The sequence below is a fragment of the Bubalus kerabau genome, chromosome 16, assembly GCF_029407905.1.
Source record: "Bubalus kerabau isolate K-KA32 ecotype Philippines breed swamp buffalo chromosome 16, PCC_UOA_SB_1v2, whole genome shotgun sequence".
NCBI lineage: Eukaryota > Metazoa > Chordata > Mammalia > Artiodactyla > Bovidae > Bubalus > Bubalus kerabau.
The window spans coordinates 48307750-48325608 of NC_073639.1; the positions used below are offsets into that span (position 1 = coordinate 48307750).

Here is a 17859-nt window from a genome sequence, read left to right on the forward strand (position 1 = left end):
GAGTTTCGCGTTCGGATACGCTTCTCGGCTGGTCGTGAGTGGACGTGGAGCGCGTGCGCGAGGGATTGGGGCGCGGCGTGGGCTGCTGGGGCTGGAGCAGAAGGCCGGGCGGGGCCCACGCTGCAGCTGCCTGCCCTGTGGACCCGCGAGGCGCGGGAGCCCGGCTGTGGGCTAGCTCGCCGAGCCGCTGCCTTTGTGACGGTTATTTTGCGCCTGCAGGTGCCGATCATAGGTATGCACGGGAGGGCTGGACGTGGTTTGCTTCCTAGCGGACCGGGCACCGCGGTTTGCTCACCTCTTCCCTGAGGTGGACGATCGTTTCACCAACAAGGGTTCTTCCCTATGGTCTTCCTGGGCTGAGCTATCCCCGGAGCCCCTTGGATTCGCGCGGTCGCGCTGGTGGGATTGGACCCTGATGCCCGCTGCGCCGGACGGTGCTGGGGAGTCCGAGCCACATAGTCTCACCCATGAGAAATAAGGATTCTTCTGTTCCTGTTTCCTTTTTCTTCCCAACTGAGGCCAGAGGTTTAAATTTTTGCATCTGGCCTTTCCAGCGTCTGCTAAACGTGATCTGATCATGCTCTTTTTTTGTTAGAGCAGGAAATTTCTTAACTGTGAATGTGTTAACGTTCATAAAAGAAATCCAACGTGGTTATACTGGTTTTGAAATATATATATATATACACTACTGTATTCTAGTCGTGCATACTGTAAAAGTTATATGCTCCAAGCGTTGATAAAAATAAGTTTTATTTAATAAGTTTTGTGGCAAAAAGATCTGGACCGATTTCTATTTCTCACTCTGAAATATTCATTTAAAAACTTTTTACGTATTGAAATTATTTTATCATTTATCTTCCTCAGAATTGCGTGTCATATTAGTATTTTCAGTGTTTAAAATAGAACAAGTTTGTGTTGGTCTTTAAAAAAAAAACACAACTGCATCTCTAGCTCCTTCGGTGGTGGTTGTTGCTGCTGCTGCTAAGTCGCTTCAGTCGTGTCCGACTCTGTGCGACCCCATAGACGGCAGCCCGCCAGGCTCCCGCGTCCCTGGGATTCTCAGGGCAAAAACACTGGAGTGGGTTGCCATGTCCTTCTCCGGTGCATGAGAGTGAAAAGTGAAAGTGAAGTCGCTCAGTCGTGTCCGACTCTTCGCGACCCCATGGACTGCAGCCTACCAGGCTCCTCCGTCCATGGGATTTTCCAGACAAGAGTACTGGAGTGGGTTGCCATCGCCTTCTCCTCAGTTGTTGAGTTTTCTCTTTTTGTTGTTTGAATCAAATAGTTTAACTAGAAGTGTGTATGTGTTTAAACTAGCTTTATTTTTCAGACTCATCTCATAATTATATTTTTTGTTTTCTCTTGACACCAGAGCACTTAAAGCAATCAAATTTGTACATAATCTAACATCTGGTATGAATGTCAAAGAAGAGGTTGACATTTCTCAAGAGGTTGACAAAAAGATTGACATCAAAATTATATAGATCCCACCCAAAGTATATGGAGAAGGTGACAAATATAAGTTCTATCTATACTTCATATACAGAATATACTGTTAAAAAAAAAAAAAAGAAGAGGGAAGACAGATTGTCATCCAGGATGTGTGTGTATGCTCGGTCATGTTGTACTCTTTGTAGCCTGCCAGGCTCCTCTGTCCATGGAATTTTCCAGGCAAGAATACTGGAGTGGGTTGCTACTTCCTACTCCAGGGGATTTTCTGACCCAGGGATCAAACCCACATTTCTTATGTCTCCTGCATTGGCAGGCAAATTCATTACCCCTTCGCCACCTAAGGAAGCCCATCCAGAATGCTAGCTAAAAAAGTGTTAGTCACATTAGGGATGTCGACTAAAGTTAACTGTCTACTAGGATGGTATATGATTTAAAAGATGGTATAACAAGTGTTGGCAAGCATGTGGGGAAGTTGCAACCCTTGTATGTTGCTTGTGTGAAAGTAAAATGATGTAGTCACTATGGAAAACAGATCAGTGAGTTCTCAAAAAGCTAAACATAAAGTTACCATATAAGCCAGCAATTCCACTCTTAGGTATAATCATCAGCAGATGAATGAATAAAATGTGGTGGATCTATTCAGAGGAGTATTATTTAGCCATTAAAAAGAGAAATGCTGGTTCAGGCTACAACTTGTATGAACCAAAATGTCAACTTGAAAAAATACACAACATGAAAGTTGTGAGTTAAGTTTTATTTGGGGCAAAATGAGGACTGGAGCCCGGGAGACAACATCTGAGATCACTCTGAGAAACTGTTCCAAAGAGGCAGGGGAGAAAGTCAGTATATTTGTGATTTTGGTGAAAGGGGAATGCATACAATCAAGTACATATACTCCCAAAGGTTTCTGCTAGTCTGGTGAAGCTTTTGCTTGTCACGAGGAACAATCATCAACATGAAGGATTTCGGTGCTTTCCGGATATGAAGAGAAACAAGAATTGGGCTCCTTAAATCTGCTCCTGAAAAATATCTAACTGAAGATGTATCCTGTCAGTTTTTGCCCCCACCGAGCACAGAGTACCTCATTTCTGCTCTCCACCCTGAACTCCTTTCAGGGAGTGTTGAAGGTTAGCAGTTGCAGCAGCATATGACTTAATCTTTATAGAGGTAGATGACAAGTGCGAATTTGTAGTTGACAAAAATATTATACTGAACGAAATAAACCAGACACAGACATATGATTTGAATCAACTATAGTATGATTTCCTTTTAACCTATAAGGGAAAAAAATCTGAAAAAGAATATGTGTGTGTGCATATAACTAAGTCACTTTGCTATACATCTGGAACTACCACAACATAGAAAATCAGCTATACTTGAATAATAAAAGAGATTTTTTTAAAAAAGAGAGAGGATTCAATATGGTATTAGAACCATTCAATTCCAAATAAAACTTAACACAAATCTAGAGATTGTGGAGGGGAGGCAGTCTTTGGAGCTCTTTTCTTCCTACTCCTGGGGATTTCAGTCACTGTGCATGTATTTCTGGAACAGTCTGATGTCCTCTGTGTGGGTATGTAGGTACATGCAGCTGATCTGAGGGAATCTAGGCTCATGATTAACGAGCCCCTGATCACAGCACCTCTCCTCAAGTTTCTTCCTTTCCCACAGCTTCACTTGCTCGATATCTCCTGCTTCTCAGGAAGTTCTGTCAGGAACAAGGAGGGCATGGAGGCTGAGTTGCTAACTGTCCGGTCCCACGTAAGTTGGGCTGCCTTCATTCTTTTTTGTTTTCCAACTGGTAATCCATTTTTGGTTAAGGGTTCTTAAGGGATCCACATGTCAGACACTTCCCCCTGAAGACTGGCACTATTTTGTTTGCTTTATTTATAGTTGTTTTATTTCCTTTCATATCAAAGAAACACAGCTTGAACAGAAATGTGTGGATTATCAAGGATTCTGATGAGATGCCATTTGTCCATAGTGAGGAACTGAGCACACAGCAAGCTTTCTCCCTCAAAGATGATGACAGAACTGGGGATACTGGTGCCTTTTTGAGGGATTCTCTGGTCCCTGGTGGTCTTGGGTGTGGGGTTGGCTTGTTAGTTCCTGCCTGGGGACTGCCTGTTTGGAGGACCTTGGGGATATGTTGTGTAATTATCCAGGAGTAACTAAAATGAAGACAGGAAGAGCCTGGGGGAGGGTGGGTCCTCTGGGGACAGAGTGACTGGGTGGGGAACCCTCCTTCAGCCTCTCTCAGCTTCTCCCCTAGATGACCCCCTCATGCTTCATGTGTATTGAAAACCCTACCAGAGAACATAGCCTTTGCTTTGGGCTGTCCTACATATTTTGAAGGATTTAAGAAAAGTAATCTACAGTATTTATCTAGATATTCACTTTTTTTTTTTTTTAATTTGGCCACGCCACATGGCATGTGGGATCTTAGTTCCCTGACCAGGGATGGAACCCACACCCTATGCATTGTAAGCCCAGGGACTTAATCATTGGACCATCAGGGAAGTCCCCAAATATTTGCTCTTTGTCTTATCTGTCATTCTTTAGATGTAAAGTTTCTCTCTTGAATTATTTTCCTTGCCTGAAGAATTCCCTTTAGCATACCTTTAGAGCTGGTCTGCTGCTAACAAATCCTGTTTAACTTTATTTGAGAATGTATTTTTCATCATTCCTGAAAGATATTTTCACCTAGTATTGAAATTCTTGCATGGCAGTTCGTTTCTTTCAACATTAAAAAAGCCCACTATTCTACTATCTTTTTATCTTCACAGATCTTTGATGAAAAACACTCAATCATTCAAATGGGTTTTTTTCCTTCTATGTGTCATCTACAGTTCTTTTTTATGTGGCTAATAAAAACCTTGCTTCTGTATCTGTTATTTTGTTACTATAAAATATAAGCTCTTCTCCATTTTTTAGTGCCTACCAATATTTAAGAAAAATGTTTTAGAAATTATTTGAGGTCATGAAACATGGCTACATTGGTCTCTTAAGCGTTAATTTGTACTTGAATTGAAGACTGTTTTTCCCTTTTCCTGCATTGTATTAGGTTCTAATTATTTCACATACGTGTAGATTAACTGATTCTCCTTGCTTTAGCTGTTTATAACTTACTTGATTTAAATGAGAGTGTTTCTGACAGTTTCTTAATCTAAAGTGTAACATGAAACTGGTTTCTAGACAGTGCATACTTAATACCATTCCTTTTAGGGCTTGACCAGAAGTCGACATAAATTATGTTCTATTCTCTTTCCCTACCCAAGGGCTATCTGCCTAATCTTCTTGTTAATATTTGGGAAAGTTGGGGAGCAGAGATACATATCAGGCTCAAATTTGCTTCATGTTGTAGACACTGGTGACCTTCAAGGACATACTTGTGAACTTCACCAGGGAAGAGTGGAAACTGCTGGACACTGCTCAGCAGATCATGTACAAAGATGTGATGCTGGAAAACTACAGAAACCTGGTGTCTTTAGGTGAGACCGACCTCTCTTTTTGTGGTGGGTAGGGAATTGTTTTGATTTGTTGAATTTTAAGAAATTGTATATTTTGTATATAATTATATGATGTATATTTTAAGAAGTGTATATTTTGCTGCCTCTGTAGCCCTACCTTGTCTATTCTTCAGAGCTCCCACAGGACTGTTGAAGGGTCAGGAGTTGGGCCTGAACTGGGATGTTTCTTTGTATCTAGCCTAGAGCTCCTAACCCTTGCCCAGTACTTTATCTTTCACTGTAAACAGGGCATCAGCTTCCCAAACCAGATGTGATCCTGCGGTTGGAGAAGGGGGAGGAGCCGTGGCTGGTGGAGAGAGAAATTCACCAAGAGACCCAATCAGGTAAGGACCAGACCCCCTGCTCAGAGAAGGAATCGCTGATCACTAGTTTTCCACATTTCAAAGACAAGGACTGAGTTTATTTACCTTCTGTTTCCCCATTGCTCAGCTGCCTTCTTAAGTCTTGTCACACTTCAATTTGCATTCATGAAAATTATCTTTCTGTGGATATGCTTGGCTCCAGCCCTGTTCATAGTGCTTTCTTGATTCTTACCACTAGCTCTAGCGTCTGCACCCTCTTGTTTATCATAGAATTACTTCTCATCTTTGACTGTCCTTTCCCTATCCTGTGTCCCTTCCCATAGCGTTCATTCTGCTGCTTTGTGTAAGCTCTGCTCTGGGACCTCATCACCCGCTCCTGCTCTGGGTTTGTTTTCTGCCAGGTAGAAGACTGATACAGACAACTCACCAGTCCTTGTTGACGTAACTCTCCTTCCTTCCCAGAATTGCTGCTCTCAAAAACACCTGTTTTCTCACTGTCATCTAGTTTTATTTAATGTTCTTTTTCAATTTACTCCTATTCATTTTAATCTTAACATCTCCAGTTTTCAGATTGTTATGAGGATTCCTAGCATCATTCCTTTTCCCAACTTCCCTGTGTAGAGCAGATCAGCCTTCTGGGCTAAGAAATAGAAGGCAGTCCTCCATCTTCCTCCTCCTCTGTTCCCACTGAGTGATCATTTCCCTTACCTCTGTTTCTAAGCTCAGTGCCCTGACATCTTTCTCTTCAGCCCAGCCATCCTGGTCTGGATCATACTGCTGATGGCCAACTTCACATGGGGCAGAGAAGCCAGGACACGTGCCAGTGACCCCTGTGCCCTTGTGGGCACCCTGGCCCCCCAGGCCCAGTGCAGTCCAGGCATGCTGTAACCCTCCACAGCCGTTTCCCTCTGACACATCCACACATACCAGGCATTCCCTGCATTTCAGGCTTCCCGTGTGATGTAACCAGAGTCTCAGTCATCCTAGAAGTTTCACCTCCTGTTCTTTGTGAAATCTTTTGACTTGTTAAGTACAGGCTCCTTAAGGTTTTCTGAGCTTTCATTTTGTTTATACCTTTTAAAAAATTATTTATTTATTCTTGGCTGTGCTGGGTCTTTGTTGCTGTGTTGGCACTAGTTGGAGCTAGTGGGGGCTATTCTCTAGTTCTGGTTCATGGGCATCTCATTGCAGTGACTTCTGTTGTTGTAGAGCATGGGCTTCAGGGCACACAGGCTTCAGTAGTTGTGATGCATGGGCTTAGTTGCCCATGGCATCTAGCATCCTCCCAGACGAAAATTGGACCCATGTCTCCTGCATTGGCAGGCAGATTCTTATCCACTGTGCCACTAGGGAAATCCTGTTTCTACTCTTAAATGTCATAAATTGTTTCAGACCTTTTTACACTGGGCCTTGTAGGTGACTGTATCAAATACCTGTCTCAGGGAAGGTCTCTTAGACACTGGAAAGTACTTGATCCCTCAGCTGCTTTGGAGCCATAGCAGGAAAAACTGTTCTCCATTTCTCTTTTTTCCCTATTTTTTCCTGTCTGTATTTTTTCCACTCCTGTGTTGAGTTTAACAAGCTTTCCTGGATGTCTATCTGTTGACAAGTATCCAAAAATAACTGTATAACCAACAGTTTACATTTTGGTGAAAATTTATTGTCAAAGAAATACTAAAGTTCCATATATGTGCTTAATCACCTGGAATTTGAGGGAATCTACAAGCCATGGGAACTTCATTATTAAAATGAAAAGTATTATGGGTGATGGCTTTAAAAACTCAGATGAGTTCATTAATGGGTGCTACAGATTTTGAAAATAACTCACGTGGGTTATCTCTCATGTTACAGAATACGTGGAATATTTTTAGGACTTTAATACATTTGTATTTTCTGTTGCTTTACTCAGACTTGTCCATCCATACCCAGCTCCACCCCTCATCGTATGTGTTCATTTTAGAATTTTCCAGCTGGCATTTGTAGTTTGAAAAACTTATCCATGGGATTTTGATGTATGAAGTAGAGGAGAGGAAAAAGATGGCATGTGCCTATCAAAACTCATCAGGGTAGAGGTATTTCTAAGTGTTCAGTTCAGTTCAATTCAGTCGCTCAGTCGTGTCCAACTCTTTGTGACCCCATGAATCGCTGCACGCCAGGCCTCCCTGTCCATCACCAACTCTCGGAGTTCACTCAAACTCACATCAATCAAGTCGGTGATGCCATCCAGCCATCTCATCCTCTGTCGTCCCCTTTTCCTCCTGCCCCCAATCCCTCCCAGCATCAGAGTCTTTTCCAGTGAGTCAACTCTTTGCATGAGGTGGCCAAAGTACTGGAGTTTCAGCTTTAGCATCAGTCCTTCCAAAGAAATCCCAGGGCTGATCTCCTTCAGAATGGACTGGTTGGATCTCCTTGCAGTCCAAGGGACTCTCAAGAGTCTTCTCCAACACCACAGTTCAAAAGCATCAATTCTTCAGCGCTCAGCTTTCTTCACAGTCCAACTCAATGGACTCTATTGCTGTTTATTGTTTAGTTGCTAGTCATGTCCAACTCTTTTGCAACCTGATGGACTGTAGCCTGCCAGACTCCTCTGTCCATGGGATTTTCCAGGCAAAAAGACTAGAGTGAGTTGCCATTTTCTTCTCCAGGTGGATCTTCCTGACATGGGCTCAAACCCACATTTCCTGCATTGGCAGGCGGATTCTTAACCACTGAGCCACAGGGAAGCCCAATGAACTCTGTTGTTAAGCCTTTAAAAGGAAGTAAATAACTGCACTTTGCTATAACATGGATGAACTTTGAGGACAGTCTGCTGGGTGAAATAAATCAGTCACAAAAGGACAAATAGTGTATCATTCCACATATATAAGGCACTTGAAGTAGCCAAAATCATAAAGACACAAAATATACTGGTAATTGCTGAGCAGTGGGTTGAGAGGAGATTGGAGCATTATTGTTTAACAGTATAGAGTTTCCATTTTACAAGATGAAAACAGCTGGTGGTGATGGCTGCACAACAATGTGAAGATACTTAATACTTGAATCATGCACTTAAAAATGGTTAAGATGGTGCATTTAAAAATTTTTTTAATTGAAGGATAATTGCTTTACAGAATTTTGTGGTTTTCTCTCATACATCAACAAGAATCAGCCATAGGTACATTTTATGTTATATGTATTTTTTTAATCACAATTTTTTTTAAAAAAAGAAATCAGAGTAGGGAAGAAACAAATGACTAACAAAGTTGTGAATGAAAATTAGGACTGGGAATGGGGATTGGGTTGTACAAAGAAGGCAGTTAGGAGCCTGGCACAGGGGTTATTTGCCAGGTTTCTTAGTTTCCTGTGGCAACTAAAACTAGTTCCATAAATCAGGTGGCTTAAATCAACACATTTATTTTCTCACAGTTCTAGAGGTCTGAAGTCAAGGTGTGAGCAGGGCTGTGTGCCTTCTGAGGCTTCAGGGGAGGATCCTTCCTGCCTCTCCTAACTTTGGTGCCCCAGGTGCCCTTTGGCTTGTAGACACATCACCTCCATCTTCACATGGTCACCTCCCCTGTGTGTCTGTCTCTGTGTCTCCTCTCCTTTCTTTGTAAGGACTCCAGTCAGATGGGATTAGGGTCCTCCTACTCCAGTAATACTTCATCTTACCTAATTACATTTGCAATGATCCTATTTCCAAATAAGGTCATAACCTGTAATGTTGGGGGTTAAGACTTCAACGTATCTTCTTTGGGGAACACAATTCACCCCTATGTCAGGTAAGAATAGATATTGCCCCACTTTTATAGGAAGAGGTGATATTGGGTAAATTGTGGATTTTTTTCTAGATTTCAGAAACAAACATTTTTGCCAAAAGGCAAAATACAACAAATACAGGCTCTGAACCAGGGAAAGTAAGTTGCAGTAGTATGCATGTGTATAAGCAGAAGGGTGAAAAGTCCAGGAGAATGTGAATTAGGGTTCAGGTTCTGAGTTAATATCCTGTGTTAGTCCTGTCAATTTTAATAAAGTCTTGATGTCTCAGAACAAAGGAATCAAAGCAGAAGGCAGGAATGATGACAGCAGTGAGCATTACAAACTGTACTGCTTTGGTGATGAACTCCCACCTTATATGATACTTAGGATAACCTTATAGGTCCTTAGATGACAGATAAGCAATATGATTTTTGAAAAGTTTAGCACTTTGTCTAAATTCACCACTAGTAGTGGCAAAGCTTAGGTTAGAAGCCATATCTGGGTAACTTAGGTGCAGTTGCTCTTCCAGCCTATCACACAGCCTTTCTGAAAGGTTCACTATGTCAGACACCTAGAATTATTCTGCACTGCTTTGGTGATATACATAAGAACCATTTCCTGACATAGAGCTGTGTTCATGGTTTAGGAATGTGAAGAATTCATGTCAGAGGAGGGCCTGGCAGCAAGTAGACCCATTAGGCTCTTATATCATCATTAGTCGAATTAGGTAATGGCAGCAGCCCCTTCTGTGGGTTTCCTAAACTGCCACCCCAGCACTGAATATCTTGATCCCACATGTCACAGCTAATCCTATGGTTTCTCTTATTCTCTTTGCTCCTTTTATATGCATATTATAGCCCATCACATTTCCTGTCAATGAGTCTTCTATCCCTTTTTCTCTATCACAGTTACAAAACCATATTTGAAAGCAACATTATAGGACTTAACATACTTTTTTCTACATCCATCCTACCATTCTGACCTTAATACTTCTTTTAGTTATAGAAGCTTTTCCATTTCTTTCAGATTTGGAAACTTCAGTTGAAATTAAATCAACTTCCAGTAAGAGCATTTCTAATGATAAATACTCCTGTGATGTTAAAATGGAAAGAATGCCAAAGAGTGATCTCTGGTATTTGTCACTGGAAGAAGTCTGGACTTGTGGTGGTCAGTTGGACAGGCCCCAGGACAGCCAGGAGAGACATCTGAGGCAAGTGGCATTCACCCAAAAGAAAGTACTTCCTCAGGAGAGAGTATGTGAAAGTGGGAAGTACAGGGGAAACTGTTTTCTGCATTCTCAACTAGTACTGCAAGAGTATTTCTGTAAACATGACTCAAATCCTAAAGGTTTGAAACACAATTTGGTTTTCAGTGGCCATCAGGAAAGCTGTGCAAGCAACAGTAATGAATCCAGTCAAACTTTCTGTCAGAACATCCGCCTTATTCAATTTGCAAGAACTCAAGCAAGAGATAAATCATACAGATGCCCTGATAACAATTCTCTTACTCATGGTACATCCCTTGGTATATCAAAGGGTGTGCATAGAGAAAAACCCTATGAATGTAAGGAATGTGGAAAATTCTTCAGCTGGCGCTCTAATCTTACCAGGCACCGTCTTATTCATACTGGAGAAAAACCTTATGAATGTAAGGAATGTGGAAAATCTTTCAGCCGAAGTTCTCACCTCATAGGACATCAAAAGACTCACACTGGTGAAGAGCCCTATGAGTGTAAAGAATGTGGAAAATCCTTCAGCTGGTTCTCTCACCTTGTTACCCATCAGAGAACTCATACAGGAGACAAACTGTACACATGTAATCAGTGTGGAAAATCTTTTGTTCACAGCTCTAGGCTTATTAGGCACCAGAGAACTCACACTGGAGAGAAACCCTATGAATGTCCTGAATGTGGGAAATCTTTCAGACAGAGCACACATCTCATTCTGCATCAGAGAACTCATGTTAGAGTGAGGCCCTATGAATGCAGTGAATGTGGGAAGTCTTATAGCCAGAGATCTCACCTTGTTGTCCATCACAGAACTCACACTGGGCTGAAACCCTTTGAGTGTAAAGACTGTGGAAAATGCTTCAGTCGAAGCTCTCACCTTTTCTCACATCAGAGAACCCATACTGGGGAGAAGCCATATGAATGCCATGACTGTGGAAAATCCTTCAGCCAGAGTTCTGCCCTCATTGTGCACCAGAGAATTCATACTGGAGAGAAACCATATGAGTGTTGTCAGTGTGGGAAAGCCTTCATTAGAAAGAATGATCTTATTAAGCATCAGAGGGTTCATGTTGGAGATGAGACCTATAAATGTAATCAGTGTGGAATCATCTTCAGCCAGAACTCTCCACTTATAGTGTATCAAATAGCTCATACTGGAGAGCAGTTCTTAACATGTAATCAGTGTGGGACAGCACTTGTTAATACCCCTAATGTTATTAGATACCAGACAAATCTTATTAGGGAAAATGCATATTAAGATCATAAAGATGGACTACTTCCCAAAGAGCAATAACTTTATTTAGCACTTGAGAGCTCCTTTTGAAGAGAAATTGCTTTCAGTCTTGTTCCTACACTTTTGTGCATTAGAGAATTGGCCCTGGAGGGGGAAAAACACAAAAATTTTACCTTAGTACCTCAGATTGTCTTGTTTTTCCAAATTCCTACATAAGTAATTGGTCTGGGAGCATTCATGGACAAACCTTAAATGCTAAAATCTGAGAAGGAACCATTAGGTAAGTGAGTTGTTGATAAGTGATCCAGCTTTGTTTGCTTCAAAACAATGAGAGCACTACCTCAAAAAGACAAATGAAAGCTGTTGCTGAGGAGAATAAAAAATGGGTGTAGTTATGGTAACAGATAATAGAAAATTATATTCCAGTGAGTTAATATCCCATTTTTCACATGATCATCCCTTTCTCCTGGGACACTTTGTAGTGTTCAGCTAATTTTATGCATCTGGTATAAACCACACTTTGGCTAGCAGCAGGGAAGATCTTATCATGAAAAATGATGAAGGAAGAACACGTTTACTACCAGTACTACCCAGGTTAGATATATTTGCATGTGGGCAAGAACTGAAAACATGTATATGGATAAATGAACAAAATTGAGTTGTTAGATAATGGAATTATGAATAAGTTTTATAGAGTAGCCAGTGTCACTGTAACAATTTGAAGACACTTTTAAATATTAAAAAAGGATATTGGTTTCTCTATTCCACTATTAGTGAAGCTTGAGAACCTCCTGCTAACAAACTTTCCCATCACTTCTAAGTTGTTTGGAGTCATAAAGTTGTACTCCTTGGGACAAGCTGCCAAAGGCTCCTGGGAGCTTAAACACAATGCTTCTCTGGATGTTGGGACCGAAAAGAGTGGCAAATTTGGGCACATTAGAAAGGGTCTCCATTTGATCCAGAGCGGGTGCCTGGGCAATACCTAGCACAAGTATGCTCTTAAACAGTGCTGCCCAAGTCGACCCTTCTTCCAAAGTAGTCTCATATATTTACAAAGAAAGCAGTGGTCAAAAGTGTATATTTGAGCTGGACTCCCAAGTTGAAATCCCACCTCTGTCCATCACTTGCTGTATAACTTTGGGCATGCTGCTTGGCCTCTCTCTGCCTGAATTACAGATGTCCTCCTCTGCAGATTAGGGATGTCATCACTTACCTCATGGAATTGTGGTGAGTAGTAAATGAGTAACCTACAAACAGTGCAGAATATGCCTGACATGTATGAAGTGCTTCATTACATTAGCTGCGATTATTAATATTACTTTATTGTCCCACTAAAGTGTCATTTACTTTAAACTGACTCAAATGCTGGCAAGAACTGGCTGAGTTCCCATTTCCCTTCCAGTCACACATATCTTCCCTTTTACCCACATTAGAACTTATCACCCAAGGAATCACTCACCCTCAGTGGGTGTTGAGGATCAGTAAACAACTTTTAATCTTGTGTGCAAAAGCAACCTCTTTTATACAGAGGTTTTCCCTTCAAGGGAGAGGATCCTAGTCTTCATATTTTCTGTTAAGTCCATGACCCAAAAAAGATTTAGAAAGAGAATCTGTTTTAATTCTCTTTCATTCTGGCTCCTGTGTGTGTGTGTGTATGTGTGTGTGTGTGTAGGGGGCTGGGGTGGGAGAAGGGGCTGACCATCATTTGCCATTTTCCAGCAAATGATACATATTGGTACATATGGTAGATGCTCAATGACTGCTGAATGATATACTATTGAGAAAAACAGGACGACGCCCTTGCTTTCTCTCCCAGGACAAATCTAGAAATGCTCCTTAGATTTGAGATACCTGAGACCTGCAGAAGTGAGAGGTCACAGCTCATTCCTCCTGGTGCAGTTGAGGAGAAGCGAGTTGGCCCAAGCCTCACATTTTGAGAACCTCCTGGCATCTCAGTTATGGCTGAGTAACTCCTCAGTGATTACACACCATTCATGTGTTTAATGTAGTCCTACCAGAAATGGTTTTGATTGCAAGCAGTGGTTCTTTGTGGGTGTAAAAGAGGAGCCCCTCAGCTGTGCCTCTTAGAATTTCTGATAACCCATGGCTCAATTTTCTTGAACTGTGTAGTGGAGATACTCCTGGTATCTACCCCTGAAGGTAGTTGTGTGGATTAAGTGAAATAATGTGTAAAGTACTTGAAACAGTGCCTGGCACATAGGAAGTACTGTATGTGTTTAGCTATTAATAATGTTACTATTATTAACACCCTAAGGAATGTACGTCTGTAGATGATCACTGAAGCATTACTTATAATAGTGTAAAATTTGCAATATTAAAAATGGATAATAGAAAAGTTGTTATTTATAGACATTAAAGTTTCACAAACAGCTTGATAACATGAAAAATGTTGTGATGTTATGAAAAAAGCATGATAAATAATTGTCAATATAGAGTAAGCTCAGATAAGTAAAATAAATTAACTTCAAACAACTGAAATGAATCTCACTCAAAACTTTCAGGAGATTTGTCAAAAGATAATAGCAGTTAACCTACATATTGGGAGAATTGGTGTTTGCTTTTTTCTTTTTTTGGTACTTTTCTTTCCAAAGTCTCTTCAAAGAATATATATTCCTTTTTAGGATCGGGGAAACAGTGTCTTCAGTGATGGAATGTTTTTTCCTTCAAAAGTTCTTCTCTACAAATAGTCTACTGGAACTTTTAAAATGGGGAATTGGCAACTAGTATCCTGCAACTAGATCAATATACAAAAATTGATTTGTATAAGCAGTGAACGGTTTGTAAATGAAATACCATCCTATTTGCACTGATACAAAAATATGAAATATTTAGGTATATTTAATGAATGGAGCAAGATCTATACAATGAAAGTATTAAAACATTGCTGAAAGACATTCAGGAACACAGAAAACACGTAATAAACACATTATAAGTGCAAAAATTCACTGTGGTCAAGGATGGAAAAACTCAATATAGTAGGAAAGTAATTCTCCCCAGACTAATCTTTAAGTTGAGAGGCATTTGTAGAAATTGACAAGTTAGGGGATGGTCCTAAGATGGTGGAGGAATAGGATGGGGAGACCACTTTTCCCCCCACAAATTCATCAAAAGAACATTTGAACACTGAGTAAATTCCACAAAATAACTTCTGAATGTTGGCAGAGGACATTAGACACCCAGAAAGGCAGCACATTGTCTTCGAAAGGAGGTAGGAAAAAATATAAAAGGTAAAAAGAGAGACAAAAGAAGTAGGGACGGAGATCTGTCCCGGAAAGGGAGTCTTAAAAAACAGAAACGTTTCCCAACATCAGGAAACGCTCTCACTGGCGAGTCTGTGGCAAGCCTTGGAACCTCAGAGGGCAACATAACCAGGAGGAAAAATAAATAAATAATTAAAACCCACAGATTACATGCCTAATAGCAACTCCCTGCGGAGAAGCAGTGCAGACGCTAGCATCCACCACTAGCAAGTGGGGGCTGGACAGGGAGGCGTGGGTTGCATTGATTAGGGTAAGGACCGGGCCTGAATACCCCGAGGGCAATCTGAGGGAAGTAACTTGAGATAGCAACCCAGACTGTGGAATAGCTAGCTATCCTGCTAAAAGGCCTAACCTAAGACCGCCAGGCCTGCTCACAGAACAAAGGACAGCAAAGCTAGCTGGCTGCGGACCGGCCCATCCCCCGCTGGAGACAGGCAGGTGAGGGCAGCCAGAGCCGGAAGGGGGCAATTGTGGCCACAGAGAGGCATCCTCTACCAAACTACAAGCAGGCTTTGTAGATAACCAAGACTTCTTGGGATTCTGGATGGTCGACTTCCGCTGGAAGGGTCGCATCCAGATATCAGCTCTCCAGAAGAGACACACAGCACACCTGAGAAGGTGCATCAGTTGTACACCCAGAAAACCAAGTGGCAGGGATGGGGGCGGTGGTAAGTCACAGCCCCCACCTGGGGGCAACTGCGCTTGCCAAGCACCTGGTCACCTGAGCTGCTTGGACTGGGGAAGGGCACAAAACGCAGGCCCAACCAAGTCTGCGCCTCTGTGGAGTACCCAAGAACCTGAACCTGAGCAGCTTAGACCTGGGAAGTGCATACAATTCAGGGCCCGCCTCAGACAGTTCCCGGCAGAGCAACCTAGAGCCTGAGCAGGGTAGATGGAAAGCACACACGCTGTGACCAGGGGCAAACCCAGTGGGGCCGAGACACTGCGAGCACAAGCCAGTGTTATTTGTTTGCAGTGTTCCTCCTCCCCACAGCACGACTGAACAAGTGAGCCTAAAAAAGTGACCACCACCGCCCCCTTGTGTCAGGGTGGAAATTAGACACTGAAGAGACCAGCAAACAAGCTAAAACAAACAGAGGGAACCGCCTTGGAAGTGACAGATGCAATAGATTAAAACCCTGTAGTTAGCACTGACTACATAGGAAGGGGCCTATAGATCTTGAGAAGTATAAGCCAGATCAAGGAACTATCTGAAAATGAACTGACCACACACTGTCCGCAACAACACCAGAGAAAGTCCTAGATATATTTTTACCATTATCATTTTTTTAATTAAATTTTTTAAATTTTAAGTCCTCTATTACTCCTTTAATTTTCATTTTTATAACCTAATATTACTTTGCAAAAAAAAAAACCACCCTATTTTTTAAAGCAAACTTCATATATATATATTTTATAATTTTTGTGACTTTGTTTTTTTCTTTAATATTGCATTTGTGAGAAACCAACCTTTACTCCAGATTTTTAATCTTTGCTCTTTGGTATTTGTTATCAATTTTGTACCTTTAAGAACCCAATCTTCAGTACCCATTTTTACTTGGGAGCGAGATTACTGGCTTGACTGCTCTCTCCCCCTTTGGACTCTCCTTTTTCTCCACCAGGTCGCCTCTATCTCCTCCCTCCCCCTTCTTTTCTCTACCCAACTCTGTGAATCTCTTTGTGTGTTCTGGGCTGTGGAGAACACTTAGGGAACTACTGGCTAGATCTGTCTCTCTCCTTTTGATTCCCCCTTTTATCTTCCTGGCCACCTGTGTCCCTTTCCTCCCTCTTCTCTTCTCTGTGTAACACCATAAACATCTCTGAGGGATCCAGACTGTGGAGAGCACATAAGGAATTGATTACTAGCTAGCTTGCTCTCGCCTCTTTTGATTTCCCCTCTTCTCCTCCTGGTCACCTCTATCTCCCTCCTCCCTCTTCTCTTCTCCATGTAACTCTGTGTACCTCTCTGGGTGTCCCTCACTGTGGAGAAACTTTTCATCTTTAACCTAGATGTTTTATCATTGGTGCTGTATAGATGGAGAAGTCTTGAGGCTACTGTAAGAATAAGACTGAAAACCAGAGGCAGGAGGCTTAAGTCCAAATCCTGAGAATACCATAGAACTCCTGACTCCAGGGAACATTAATCGATAGGAGCTCATCAAACGCCTCCATACCTACACTGAAACCAAGCACCACCCAAGAGCCAACAAGTTCCAGAGCAAGACATACCACACAAGTTCTCCAGCAACACAGGAAAATAGCCCTGAGCTTCAATATACAGGCTGTCCAAAGTCACACCAAACCCACTGACATCTCAAAACTCATTACTGGACATTTCATTGCAATCCAGAGAGAAGAAATCCAGCTCCACCCACCAGAACACCGACACAAGCTTCCCTAACCAGGAAACCTTGACAAGCCACCCGTCCAACCCCACCCACAGTGAGAAACCTCCACAATAAAGAGGAACCACAAACTGCCAGAATACGGAAAGGCCACCCCAAACACAGCAATATAAACAAGATGAAAAGGCAGAGAAATACCCAGCAGGTAAAGGAACAGGATAAATGCCCACCAAACCAAACAAAAGAGGAAGAGATAGGGAATCTACCTGATAAAGAATTCCAAATAATGATAATGAAAATGATCCAAAATCTTGAAAACAAAATGGAGTTACAGATAAATAGCCTGGAGAAGGCAATGGCACCCCACTCCAGTACTCTTGCCTGGAAAATCCCATGGATGAAGGAGCCTGGTGGGCTGCAGTCCATGGGATCGCTGAGGGTCGGACACAACTAAGCGACTTCACTTTCACTTTTCACTTTCATGCATTGGAGAAGGAAATGGCAACCCACTCCAGTGTTCTGGCCTGGAGAATCCCAGGGACGGGGGAGCCTGGTGGGCTGCTATCTATGGGGTTGCACAGAGTCGGACACGACTGAAGTGACTTAGCAGTAGCAGTAGCAGCCTGGAGACAAGGATCAAGAAGATGCAAGAAAGGTTTAACAAGGACCTAGAAGAAGTAAAAAAAGAGTCAAAATATAATGAATAATGCAATAAATGAGATCAAAAGCACTCTGGAGGGAACCAACAGGAG

General features: G+C 42.0%; 1 protein-coding gene across 3 annotated transcripts; it reads left to right on the plus strand.

The window, feature by feature from the left end:
* The first annotated feature begins 47 nt into the window (after positions 1-47).
* Positions 48-13966, plus strand: ZNF10 (zinc finger protein 10). 3 transcript variants are annotated; one of them, XM_055550777.1, is made up of 5 exons: positions 48-232; positions 3124-3213; positions 4817-4943; positions 5210-5305; positions 10046-13966. In XM_055550777.1, the coding sequence occupies exons 2-5, from the start codon at positions 3181-3183 to the stop codon at positions 11503-11505; spliced, it is 1716 nt and encodes a 571-aa protein (XP_055406752.1). In that variant the 5' UTR covers positions 48-232; positions 3124-3180; the 3' UTR covers positions 11506-13966. The 3 variants fall into 3 exon arrangements, with proteins under 3 accessions (XP_055406752.1, XP_055406754.1, XP_055406753.1); XM_055550779.1 differs by lacking the exon at positions 3124-3213 and having other exon boundaries at positions 5186-5305; XM_055550778.1 differs by lacking the exon at positions 3124-3213.
* The last annotated feature ends 3893 nt before the right edge of the window (positions 13967-17859 follow it).